This window comes from Ursus arctos, unplaced genomic scaffold, assembly GCF_023065955.2.
Source record: "Ursus arctos isolate Adak ecotype North America unplaced genomic scaffold, UrsArc2.0 scaffold_32, whole genome shotgun sequence".
NCBI classification, from domain to species: domain Eukaryota; kingdom Metazoa; phylum Chordata; class Mammalia; order Carnivora; family Ursidae; genus Ursus; species Ursus arctos.
This window is the reverse complement of record NW_026623008.1, coordinates 23,133,824-23,146,927: the sequence shown is the minus strand read 5'-3', so window position 1 is coordinate 23,146,927 and position 13,104 is coordinate 23,133,824. Positions and strand designations below refer to the sequence as shown.

General features: G+C 60.5%; 1 protein-coding gene across 1 annotated transcript; it reads right to left on the bottom strand.

The window, feature by feature from the left end:
- Window positions 1-2,157: 2,157 nt before the first annotated feature.
- Window positions 2,158-10,164, bottom strand: HCRTR1 (hypocretin receptor 1). Its single transcript, XM_026516821.4, has 7 exons — window positions 9,883-10,164; window positions 9,487-9,665; window positions 8,157-8,400; window positions 7,610-7,725; window positions 5,990-6,216; window positions 4,796-4,917; window positions 2,158-3,045 (listed from the first exon to the last, which is right to left on the bottom strand). Exons 1-7 carry the CDS (start codon window positions 10,085-10,087, stop codon window positions 2,855-2,857), a joined length of 1,284 nt encoding a protein of 427 aa, XP_026372606.2. The 5' UTR covers window positions 10,088-10,164; the 3' UTR covers window positions 2,158-2,854.
- Window positions 10,165-13,104: the final 2,940 nt, after the last annotated feature.

The following is a 13,104-nucleotide window of genomic DNA, read 5'->3' as shown; positions in this document are numbered from 1 at the left end:
GTCCCATGTGTCCCATCCCACCTTCCCAGCTGCAGGTTCATTGGTGCGATTTGCGCGTCCTTTCAGCCACTCATTTCTTCTTCGTTCAGCGAACGTGTACGTACACGCCGTACTCCAGGAAGAAGCGTCTTGGGGGACAGGCCCACACGGCGCTGGTCCCATTTACAGGGGTGGAGCTGAAGGGCAGGGGCCAGGTTCATGTGTTTTATCGCTGCTTTAGGGCTGGCGCTCTGACTACAGGCACCACCCCGGACCTCACAGCTGGCCTTTCGATTATCTCAGGCCCTAGTTTTATCTTCCAGACAAGCTGCATTTATTAAGTCATAACTTTCCCCCCATTTTTATTAAGCACAGACATCTGTCCTTGCTAGCTGGATCTTGAGATCAGCGTGATAACCAGTCTACACCAAATGTCTGTAGTGAGCTGACAGAATTTCATTCAAAAGCCAAGACAGCAGACATTCTGGTTTGTTGGGAGGACTTATCACAGGCCATGGTGTGATGATCCTTTTGCTCTTGGGGATGAAGAAAGCCCTGGTCCCTGCAGAGGGTGGTAGGAAGCAGCTCAGTGAGGCCCTGCAGGTCTATTGGGCTTGGCTGGTTCAGCCCTTTTGTCCTCTGGGCTGCTGGCGTGCGAGAATGCTAGCACCAACTTAGGTGGAACCCAGTTCCCAAGGCCAACCTCCACTCATGGCTAGAATCCTCTCCGTTGCCCCGTTGTGAGTCCCGCCTCTGCTTGCCAGCCTCCAGTGACAGCTCAGTGCCCTTCCAGGAAGCAGGCTTCCTCTTTGACTAGCAGACACTTCTTCCTGATGAGATTCCAAATCCTGCCACCTTGAAAACCACCCACAGACTATGGTTTTCTCTCGGGCCACCCAGAAGCTCTATCACCCCTTCGTGCCTGCCACACCTCTAGATACCTGGAACCTGCCACCATGTTTCTCCGAGGCCTCGCTTCCCTGGGCTGGGTAGTCCCAGGTTCTTCTGCAACTCTTCCCTGAGCATTGCTCACCTTGGCGTCCTCGTCCTCTGAATTTTCTCCAGTTTATCTGAACCTCCCAAAGTGGAGGCCTCGGGCCCACCGTTGGACTGGATTCAGCCAGCAGTGAAGAGTAGAATGGAGGCCATTAGAGGAAGCTTCTGTGGTCTGCTCCAACAAGCGGACAAGTGTCTACTGAAACCTGTCTCTATAGAATGGTGCCAAGCACCGTGTCAGCCCTGTGCTCAGCCAGGGCTCCTTAGCCCCGGACCCAGGTTGGTCCTTGTGGGTATGGCTGGTTCTGAGCTTGGCAGCCAGCTTTCACAACATCGTTCTGCACACAGCACCTCCAAGCCTGGCTACACGAAACTTTGCAAACAACTTTGGATCGCAAGGCCAGCGGGAGTGAAGAAGGAGCGGGGCAGCCCAGGCCACTGGCAGCAGCCGCACATCTGTGGGCCCCGCCACAAGCACTGGGTTGTGAGTCATCCAGAGAGCAGATGACATACTTAGACCATACCTTCCACCTGCTCTGGGAACAGTGATGTCTAAGCAGAGGGGCGCTTAAGCATTTCTAGGCTGGGCCCCCAGCATGGCCATGGTTTTGCCCCATTTTTTGACGGGGGAGGTCAGAGGGAGCCTGGAGCTCCATTAATCAAGTGAAGCAGAGCCGGTGGCGCGCACGGCCCAGCTGGCCCCTGCCAGATGTCTCCGCCCTCAGCGGAGCCCTGCTTGAGACTGCTCTCCACTTCCTGCTCTGGCAACGGGGAGCAGGGCCTCTGGCGGCCCTCTAATCATCTTGGTGGCAGACGGAGCACGTCTGTGGCTTTCTCTTTTTATCCTGTGAGTTCATAGAAAATAAATGCAAGCCTGATTTCCAAGAAGGTGGAGATGACAGTAAATAAGTCTGTTAACCCTGCTGCCAGCCCCCCGCATCTCCCTTACCTCCCATAGGCCACTGGGCCCATAAGCAGACAGATGTGTCAAGGACCCAGGTCCTGGGCATCCGAAGATTGGCCCCTCCTGCGGCAGCACCGCTTGTGCTCTGAAGCCTGGCTGGGAGCCCGTCTGGGATCCAGTGTGTTGGGGGCGGGGCGGGGGGGGGCTGGGGGCGTAGTCAGTAGATACTAACATCCCAGTGCTGCCTGGTCTTCTCCCCCTCCCCAAGCTTCCCCACCTTCTCTCGCCTCACCTAAGCAGCACAGATTTTGTGCAATGACAAGGAAAGGGAACATTCAGTGCCAGGCTTTTAATTACAATTGCTTCAGGCTGCTGGCCTCCATGCCAAATGGCCACACGGAGAGTGTTCTATCACACCAGAAAGCCAACAGGGTCCAGTCTGTGGTGCAGCCGGCACCCGGTGAGGATGGGGCTGTGTGCCTACCAGGGAAAGGCTGGACCCAGATTAGGTCACGTGGGCCTCAGAACAGCTGGGCTGGAGCTGGAGCCACTGGGCCAGATGGAACTGCCCACTGGGACCTGTGCAGCAGACTCCAGGGAAGGCCTGTAATTGGGTGGGAGAGGGATCTTTGGGAGGAAGGCCAAGCTGCGGAAGGATGATGGGGATGGATGATACCGTGGGGCACGGCCACGCGAGAGGAATATGATAATCCTGTCCACGATACTTCACAGTCTGCAAAGAGCTTTCCGCTTTCTCGAGCATACTTAATCCTCCCATCAATCCTGCTTAGGAGACAGGGCTCAGAGAAGGGAAGTCACTTGCCCAGAGTTAAACAGGCAGAAAACCAGGTCTGCAGCCCGGGCCTCCCACTGCATCCAGCAGTCTCCACGAGGAGGTGGGTCCCCCAGGAGCCAGGGGAGCAGCCCAGGCAGGAAGCAGGTTGCACCCCCTGGAGCTACCAGGGTGGCCCTCACTCAGGGCAACACTGTGGTGACACTGGTGAGCACCACATGCTCGGGGACTTTGGAGACGGAGCACCGGCTGTGCAAGGACAAGGACTTGTGGCTGGTGGAGGAGCGGGGGCTGCGGGCCTTCGGAGAGCCGCAGGGACCCAGGCCAGGCAGGCAGCAGGAGAAGGCAGCCTTAAACTGCTCCCGGAATTTGCCTTATTGGAGACAGAAGACACAGCCATGAGGAGACGGATGAAGCAGGAAGGGCCTTGGGCCCAGGGACACCCACGCAGCTCCAGCCAAGCTGCCGGTGAGGGGGTGGGCGGGCAGAGTAGAGCTGGGAAGGAGAAAGCCCCAAGGCGACCTCGGCATCGCCAGGGAGAGTGAGGACAGAGGCCCCGGAGCAGTTCCCAAGGAGAAATGCAATTTTCATCTGATTCCTTGACTGTGCTGTGGCTCTGAGCCTGGCTCGAAATATGGTATCTGGCTCGGGGGCCTGGGGCCATCGCTGCCCTCCTTGGCGGGTAGGTGGAGGGGCTCGGACTCACTCCGCTATGGCTAGGCTTTCCCCACCTGCGCCCCACAGTGACAGGAAGGACAGCAGCAGCCTGCATGAGGCACCGAGCTGGGCACCTCTGCCTTGCCCCCCCACACCCTGCTGGTCCCAGCACCCTGAGAGGCTGGCATCCTTTATCCTCGCTTTGCAGGTGAGACGCACAGAGGTGCGGCGACTTGCCCAAGGTCACCCAGCCAGAAGTCAGGCCCGGTTCTCATTCCAGAGCCCTTCTCTCGAAGGGGAGGACAGAGTCGGGAGGAAGGGACTACCGTAGCCAGCTCGGTCAGCCAAAGGACAGCGAGGAAACAGATTGCGTCTGGAGCAGAAAACTCCTCGACCCCACTTCATCAGCCAGCAAGCCTCTCTGCGGCCCCAGTGGAGGGCCAGGCACACAGTAGGTGCTCAGTAAACGGAGGCGAGACAGGAATGCCTGGCAGGAAGTCTGCCTGCCGCCTCTCTTGCAGCCCTTAGCTCTTCCGTTCCCGCCCCCCACCCCCACCCCAAGCTGGAGACTGCCAGCTAGCCTTCGGAGAGCAATTCTTGAGTCTCACTGAGGGTCGTGATAGGGATCCACGGCTCCTCCTTCTTCAGCCTTTTCCCAAAGATTACTGTTCCAGGCCTGAGCAGGCATCTGGACCAGTTCGTTAGGCCTAGTTCTGGAGCCAGAGATCTAGTGAGCCGCACCTCTGCTGAGCCCAGGTGGGTCCGAGGGTGGAGGTATTACCCCCCGGAGACTGGGAGGTTGGGGGAGGAGGTGCAGACAGTGGGGCAGCAGAGGGGGGAGGGCTGGGGTGGGGTTAGGGGACCAGGGATGCCCGGACTTCCAGAGAGGGGAGCAAGAAGGCTGGTATGGGAGGCTGGTGGATCCAGGGACAGCCCCCCATGTTCCGGCCACTCTGCCAGTCCGTGTCCAGCTGGGCATGGGGAAGCCCTTCCCCGGCCCTGGGCTGCCTCTGCTGGCGACCCTCCCTTGTCTGGCTGACTGGGTTATGCAGTCATCCTCTCAGGCTTGGGCCCTCTTCCCATAGGCCTGGCTCCCCCTGGAGCCTGTGTTGGCCAGACTGGGTGTCCTGCTGTGCAGGCACCAGGGGGAGGGGGGGAAGCTGGCCTAGCCCCTTCCTTTCGCACCCACTCACTGGTCTGCATGATCTGCACCAGCGGATCCTGGGTGCCGGTCAGCTGTTTTTGGCGACTTTGGGGAGTGTGGCCTGCCTCCCACTCAGACCAGGGCTCCTGGGCAGGGCCAGGCCTTCCCCGAATGGGAGTTCTCAGAGCCAGCTCAAGAGCCCAAGGCGGGAGCAGGGCCGTCCTCTCCTGCCATCCCTTTATTCACCTGGGTTGGGGGTGGGCAGACTGTGGTCCCGAGGACGGCTGCCACCCTCGTCGCCCTGCCTCCCCGGCCCGCTCACCGCTGAGGAAGTTGTAGATAATGGGGTTGGCAGCGCTGTTGGCATACACCAGCCAGTGGGAGAAGGTGAAGCAGGCGTAGACGGCTTCTCGGTCACTGGCTTGGCGGAACATCCCGAACACCCTAGGACCAGAGCGAGGACAGTCAGAAATGGGGTAGGCGTGCGTGTCTGTGATCCTGTTTATGTTGGGCGAGAGTCACCATCCTTATCTAAAAGACAGGAAAGCCAAGGCTCAGAAAGGGAAAGTGAGTCGGCCAAGGTCACACAGCTCACGAGTGGCTATCGAGCGCAAGAGTTCCCACTGCCCCTCCTGTCCCACCAGGTGGCCCGTTCCCGGGCCTTTAGGTCTGAGGTCCTGAGCAGAGAGTTTGCCCAGGGTGGGTGTCGGGACAGGGACCAGGGTTCATCTGCTCAGTCACCGGGATCAGATCCCCTGGGACCCGTCACCCACTTCCTCACCCACCCTCACGGCAATGTGACGAGTCAAGCAAGCAAGACATCATCCATTGTTCAGCTAGGGAGGTGCAGGAAGTGGAGTGACATGCTCGAGGTCACAGGAAGTGATCCAGGAAGTGGCCACGCACAAGCTCACATTGGGATTGTCTCATGACACAGCCCGCTGTTCTTTCCCGGCGCCCCTCTCTTGCTGAGCCCCTGTCCCCTCCGTTTCCAGTGCTATTCCTCCAGACACCCGCAGGCCTTCCTTCAGGTCCCTGCCAAATGTCATTGCCTCTGATGAGCCTTTTTTTTTTTTAAACGATTGTATCTTAAAAAAAGATTAAAAAATAAATGCACAAAACCCCACTCACCCCTGTCACCGTCACTCTCTGTCCTCTTTCCCTGTTTTATTTGTCTTCGTAGCAGTACCCCGGCCTGCCAGGACGGTGGAGACTTACTTCTCGGTCCCGCTAGACGTCGCCTCCACGAAGGCAAAGGCGGACACTTTGTCCCGTGCGCGAGGTCACGGTGCTCCCACCCCCCTGCGAGCTGAGGGTTGAGTGAATGGATGGAGGGATTTTCACAACACCCCCGCAGGCCACAACTGGCATTATTCACAGTTTACGGGGCAAGAAATCGAGGCTGGGAGGCTCAGAGAAGAGAAACGGCCTGCCCCACGGCTACTCGGGGGTGGGTACTGGAGCCCGGTTTTCCCCCAAAGCAGAGAGGCCACCGGCTCCCCCCGCACACGCTCACCTCTTGAGGACGTTGAGGACACTGATGGGCAGGTAGCAGAGGGCAAAGACCAGCAGCACCACCATCAGCATCTTGGCCGTCTTCCTCCGCGCCCGCGTCTGCTTCACCTCAGCCAGGAAGGCCCGGGCCCGGGGCGGGGGCTCTACGCTCAGGCCCTGGCCCTGCTCGGCCGACTGGTCCGAGGGCCGCTTCCAGTTCCGCACCAGGGCCGACGCGGTGCCAGGGATCTGTCGGGCACACGCGGAGAGGGCAGCGGTGGGTGGAGGTGGGCCAAGGGAAGGCACCTAATATTCACGAGGAAGGCCAAGACCCTGGACAGTGAACACTGCGCTTGAATTTCCCACGAGCTCGTGCCTTCGGGGAAGGTGTTACCGGCCCTTAGTTTCAGATGAAGGAACCGACCCTCGGAGAGGCAGGAGACTCGAACATCCTCCCAAGCGGCCCATCCATCCTCCTCAGGCCATCGCTTCCCGTTGTGGGAGTAGGGGTGCGGGTGAGCTGGGCCCCCCAGCCCGGCCTGTGCCTGGCACTGGGGAGGCCTGGGCAAGGAGCGAGCAGGTGAGCAGGTGAGCCGCACGGAATGGCCTGGGCCTCGGAGCACAGTCCCTGCCTAGGTCCCTGCCTAGTTCCCTGCCCAGAAAGCTAGGATGGTTCTGGGCTTCCGGAGCAGCCACAGACATCCTTGAAGCCTCTCACCCCACTGGATGCCTGGATCACCCCCCAAAAGAGGGGCATGGGGCTAGAGTTGAGGAAAAGTAGGGTCTAGGGCCAACTCAGCCACTCCTGTGCTGTGTGAGCTCGTTCAACTCACTTCCCTTCTCTGAGCCTTGGCCTTCTTGTCTGTCAGAGAAGGATAGTGAGTGACTCTTGCCATCTTGACTTGGGGGGCTGTCAGGGGCAGGTGGCAGGTGTTGGTGGACGGCAGGCTGGTCACACTCTGGTCTGCATCCTCTTCTTGCCCAGGCACGGGACCCAGAACTTAGGCCCCCTAGTGCCCGGAACCTCTGAGCATTCCACTCCCCCCCCATCCCGCCCCACCCCGAACCCGCTGTTGGTCGGTCTGTAACAGAGGCCAGCAGGCAGCCCCGGAACCAGAAAGGCTCTGCCACCTGTCGGCTGTGGCAGGTTGGCGGCCCTTACTCAGCATTTGCGGAGGGGCTACTACTGCGTCCTCGGTTCGATTGTTGTGAAGACGTTGTGAGCAAAGTGCCGAATTTGGCAAAAACACAGAGGCGCTGTTGTGCTGCTGACCTGAGCACTGGAATGCTACTGGTCTTCTCCTGGCAGGCTGAGGGACCTGGGAGAAGTGGCTTTGCCTCTCTGGTCTCGTTTTCTCATATGTTAAGTTGGGGATGATCGGAGGCGAGACTAGCTGGGGGTCCGTGGTACAAAGAACGGCAGCCGCTGGTGTCAGAATGGTGGTTAGACACGAGATTCCGAAACCAGCATGAGTTCCTGCTCGGTTCCAGGGTAGGCCCCAGCGCTTTGGCCTTGACTTTGACATGTCCCTGGGCCTTGCCTCTTTCTGGTGGCAGCCGGGATGGCAGGTTCTGTCTGTTCCCTCAGACTCGGACCCCTTTCCCCTCCCAGCCCAGACAGTGACACCAGAGTGGGCCTCACCTGGCGGCCCCAGAGCTTGCGGAAAATCTGGAAATAGGCCATGGCCATGAGGCCCAGCGGGGCCAGGTAGGTGACAATGAAGAAACAACTGTGGTAGATCTTGGGATAGAGGTCATCTGCAGTGGTCAAGAGATACGAGGTCAAGAGGTACTCCCCTTCTGGGAGCCTCCAGCCTGTTCTGCTTAGCAAGGCCACCCTGCCCCACCTAGAGCCATAGACTGGGCCTCTTACAGACACCGTGGCAGAGAGACCCTGGAGTCGCCCATCCTGGGGGGGGGTCCATCCTGGGGGAGCCCTAGCAGATGTCTAGACTAGAGGACATACCCACCCTGGAGGTATCTTTGCTAGATGCTTGCTCTATGGCATCCATCAAGGGGTTACCCACCCTGGGAGGGTACCCCATAGAAGTCTGCTCCAAGGGTGTCCTTTTGGGAGATGGCCACCCCAGGAGTGCCCACCCCAGAAGCGCACTGACAGATGTCTGTCCTAGGGGTACGGGTCCCAGAAGTGCCCGCAAGGGATGCCTGCTCGAGGCTCCCCCTATTACCTGCCCAGTGTTCATCACAGACGGAGAAGAGCCGGGTGCGGTTGGCTAGCTCCGGCAGCACGCTGCTGCACTCCATGACGGCAGCCTGGGGCACCATGACAGCCAACGACACAGCCCAGATCCCCAGGATGGAGCCGCGGGCACGCCGGGCGGTGCTCTTGAATAACAGCGGGTGGCAGATGGCGTACCAGCGGTCCAGGGCGATGAAGCTGAGAGTCAGCACTGCTACTGACACGGACACGGCCTGCCCCGTGGGGACACAGCGTCAGTCCTCTTCGGGGCCGCCCACAGACATGCGGTGAGTGATGCGGCTCAGAGTCCCGAAATGCCAGGCTGCCAGGTACGGTGCAAATCCTGCCCGCACCGCTTACGGGCTGTGTGGGTTTGGGCAAATCACTCAACCTCTCTGAGCCTCATCTGCGGAATGGGATTATGTCCTCCGCCTGGCGGGATTCTTGTGAGAATCAATGAGATCATGGATGGAAAATGTCCAGGTCAAGACCTGGCACATAGTGGGTGCTTCCCTACTAAGAGTAATAACTTACGCCTATGGGACCTACTACGTGCCAGGCACTGTCCTCATTATCCTCCAGACAACCCCACATTACAAATGAGGAGGCACAGAAAGGTTAAATAACTTGCCTAAAGTGCATTTGCTCCCCACCCTGTCTTTATTATCACATCTCCAGGGTTAATCCTTTGAATGGAAAATCTTAAAACAATGGAAATCCAAGAAGCATTTCTTTCCGCCCAGGGATGCCATCCCTTCCTGGGGCTGTGAGGAAAGAGCCTCCCTCCGGGAGAGACCTGAGCCTAGGAACAGAGGCGGAAGTGCATGCTGCCCCCTGGGAGCGCCCCCTGCCCTCTGGGGTCCAGGGAGAGGGTCAAGGGCTGCAGCTGGGGGGCCATTCTGGCCCGTGGCCAGCCCTCTTTCCACCCTCCCAACCCCATCTGGACATCCTGATTCCCACCGCTGGGGGAGGGAAGGGCCCGGCCGGGGGCGGAACCAGGGAGCAGGCTCAGCGTGCATTTGTGTCCGTCACTGTGGGCTGCGTCTCTCTCCTCGCCATGTGCCCAGGCACCTGGAGGTGACTGTACGTGTGTCCAAGGGCTGTGTGCACGTGGGCCTGTGGGTGTGACCAGGAGGGGATCTCTGTTTGAGTGTGTGGAGCTGTGTCTGTGTCCTCTAGGGTCAGGCCTCACGGCCTGGCCTTGCTGACAGTAGAGCATGACACGGCAGAGGAACCGAGCCACCGTGTCCCGAGGTCTGTGCAAGGCCGTGGTTTTTGTACTTGGGGTGACAGATGGACGGCGTCTGGGTGCAGCTCACCTGTAGATAGGGGATGACCTTGCAGAGGGCATGACCGAAGAGCCAGGACTCAGTGATGTCCACCAGCAGGCTGGCCGGGAGGCAGATGGCCGTCACCAACACGTCAGCCAGGGACAGGTTGACGATGAAGTAGTTGGTGACCGTCCTCATGTGGTGGTTCCTCCACACGGCCAGGCAGACTGCAGGGCAGGGCGGAGGTGGGAAGATGAGAAGGAGGTGAAGCCATGGGCAGAGCCATGCCCGCCCTCACAAGTGAGTCTCTTCCGCCATGCTCCCCCACCCCGCGTGCCACCCAGCCAAGGGGAGGTCGGGGAGGGGGATAGAGAGGAGCCAGGCCCAGGACACCTTCCAGTCCCCAGGGGAGGTCCGCAGCACCACAGAGACCTAAACACCTACCCAGCGTGTTGCCCACCAGGGCCACAAGGAACACAGCCACGTAGGCAGCGATGAGGACCCACTCATACTGCTTCGGGTACAGATAATCGCGCCACAGATAACGCAAGAACTCGTCCTCGTAGTCGGGAGGCACCAGTGATGGTGACAGTTCCCCACCGCTACTGGGGGTCCCAGTCTGGGCCCCTGGGGTGGCCGAGGGCTCCATGAGCTCAGGCGCTGCTGATGCCACGGGGCCTCCTGGGCCCGGCAGGGGGAGGGGAGCCCAGACCAGGCCTCAGCCCACTTCCCTCGCACGCAGGTCTCTGGGGTCCCAGCCCCAAACCTCCTGAAGGAAGGAGGGGAGGAAGGAAGAAAGAACATTAGGAGCGTGCCAGGCAATTTGCATATAAACTCCCTCAGTTCTCATAGTGCTTTTGGTGACGGTGACGGTGAGCCCGAAATCGGTGGAGAAAGACAGATGTGGCTTGCATCTCAATTCCATGCAGGTTGCTCTTGGCTACCTCACGTCTCCCCTTTCAGCCTCGGTTTCCCCATCTTCCCACATCCAAAGGGGTAATAACTGTGCCTACCTCACAGGGCCGCGGTGAGGCATGATGAGCTCTATTGTGTGCCAAGTGCTTTACCCAGACACTGGCAAGGGGAGCCGGCTTCAGGGCCGACTCTGGTTACCATTAAAGAACCCTGTTCTGCGGAAGCTCAGAGACGTTGAGCCCCTTGCTTAAGGTCACAAAGCTACTCTGCCGGGTCTGTCTGAAACCAGGAAACACCACAGGTTTGCCAGGGGAAGCCAGACCGATTGCAAATGTTCTCTCCTGAGTCAGTTCACAGGCCTGAATTTTTGGTTGAAAAAAAACGGTCAAGGGAGGCATTAGAGACCCAGGTCCCGCCCGCCAGACCTGGACCCTCCCCAGTAGGACACACAGTGCGGCAAGGGTGACGGAAGGAACTGACGACCTCCCTGCAAGAGAGGAGAGCCCAGGCCCAGCGGCCAGGCCCCTCGGACCCCCGGATCATCCCCACTTGGATCCCGCGGCCGCGATGCGCCCCGACGGCCGCCAGGAGTCGCTGGGCCGGCGCGCAGGCCGCTTTCTCCATTCATAAATCGGCCTCGCTCCCCGCCCCTCCTCGCTCGCTCAGACCCCTCCTTCCCGCGGCTGGGCAGGGACGACCCCGGACGTGTGTAGGAGGGTTGCCTGTCCCTGGAGACCACTGAGGGAGGGCGAGGGGTCTCCTTCATACCCCCTCCAAGTGCCGACGGACCCGATCCCTCAGCGGGACCTCCCTGCACCTCGGGGATTTGTGGGGGGCTGCGGGAAAAAGGTGGAGGAACGAGGGCGCTGGGGGTTCTGCAGAAGCCTGCCGGGAGGAGGGCAGAGCCTCCTGGAGACCCTGCCTTCCAGCACCCAGGTTATGCCCCGAGACTCTTGGCTCCCGCCGAGGGTCCTTTGGAACCCCCACCCCGGGCCTGGGAGGGGTCCCCCAAGCCCCGCACCTGTTGGCTCCGGGACCCCGGCGTCCTCGGCTGCTGTTCCCCGGACCTTGCACCGGGGACTCCGCCTCCCAGCCCCGAAGGCCGGGCTCCAGGGGCCCGGGCCGGGGGAGGGGTCCGGGGCAGCCCCCTCCCAAGGCTGCGCTGCCTGGGCTCGCTCGGCTGGGCGCGAGCCGCGGCTCCAACGCGGGCTGTGGCTGTGCGCTGGCTCCGCCGGGCTGCGCGCCGCGGGGAGGGGGGGAGCCGAGCGGGAGGGGCCGGCGGGGAGGCGAGCCCCCAGCCGGTCTCCGCTTCGTGTCGCCCAGCCCGAGACCGGGAGGGCGGGGGAAACGCTCATTCCTCCTCGCTTGCCAGTTCAGGCTTCCATCCCACCTCCATTCATGCGTCCATCCGTTCATTCATATGTTCGCGTTCACTCGGCATTCATGCCTCCGCTCGCTCGGCGTTCAGAGCGCACCTACTGTGTGCTGGCGGGCCCTGGGCAGCTCCGGAGGGCCGCAGCGCAGAGGGGAATCCCAGCTCCACCTCTCCTCGCGGCCTCACCAGCTGACGAGGATGATGGCACAGGTACGGGTCACAGGGGTGCTTGCACCGCCCGGCTGGCCCATCTCCCAGCCCCCGTTCTCTCTGCCCCCAATCCTTTCCCTTCATACCTGCTTTCCCCCCTCCCAAGATGGATGGTAAATGGGGGCAGGAAGTGGGGAGCCAGAGGGGCTGGCTAATTCAACAAACATTGACTAAGCTGTGTGCCAGGCAAAGAGCTAGAATAAGAGGGCTGTTGCTCGTATAGGCCCCCGTGCGTGATCCCACTTAATCTTCCGGCCAGGCCAGGGAGGCAGTCGCTATTGCCCCCATTTTCCAGAAGAGGACACTGGGCTCGCATGGTTCAGGAACTTGCCCAAGGCCACATAGCAGATGCAGAGCAGGGATTCGGGTCTGTGACCCTCTCCAGGTATACCCACATCCTTGCCAGAGAGAGGCACTTGGTCTTCCAGACACGCCCAGGCTGGCCGGAGGCAGGAGGCTCACAGCCCAGCAAGCGCACTATGGCACGAGGAGAGCTGGGAAATGGCCCAGAAGGACAGATTGATTCAGCCAGGGCATCAGGACAGACTTCCTAGAGCAGGAACACGGGGACCTGAAAAATGAGGAGGTAGCCTTGCAAGGGGGATTGAGATAGCCGCAGAGAAGGTTCCGGGTCGAGGAAACAGCAGGTGTGAAGGTAGGGACGTTGGGCTCTCCAGAAACCACAGGGAGGTGACAAGCGACCCCCTGGGCATCAGGCAGCTACCGTGGCTGTGCCCGCCTCAGGACAGGACCTTCCTAGCTCCTCAGATCCCACCATCCTCGCTCACCCTCAGAGACTCACAGTCCTTCCCTCCTGGGAGGTGATTCCTGAGATGTAACTTCTGTCTTCTCTGTGGCGGCCGAAGCCCTTTCTCAGAGGAGCTGGAGATGGGCCATTAAGCACAGAGTTGTGGGAGCGGAGCTGGGGTAACACGGCGGACAGGGCAGTGCCCTTCTTCCGGAGAGGGAACCGAAGCTGATCCTGAGGCACAGCTCTGCCCCCGGGCAGGATGGGTGATGGGTCACAGCCTCCCTGTGCTTCTGGGGCTCTACCCTGCCTGCCTGGGGCACCGGCGGAGGGAGGCGAGCGAATGAGGGGACTCGAGAGAGAGTGCCTGGCGTGCGTGCACACGTGTGTGCGCGTGTGTGCGTGTGTGTGACGGCAC

What these genes read in the sequence shown, in the direction of transcription:
- HCRTR1 (XM_026516821.4), bottom strand. Translation starts at nt 10,087, where the DNA reads ATGGAGCCCTCGGCCACCCCAGGGGCCCAGACTGGGACCCCCAGTAGC. An exon ending in AGGTCATCCCCTATCTACAG is followed by an intron (nt 8,401 to 9,486) that starts GTGAGCTGCACC and finishes CCCACGGGGCAG; the next exon opens with GCCGTGTCCGTGTCAGTAGC. An exon ending in TATCTACAACTTCCTCAGCG is followed by an intron (nt 3,046 to 4,795) that starts GTGAGCGGGCCG and finishes GTCTCCAATAAG; the next exon opens with GCAAATTCCGGGAGCAGTTT.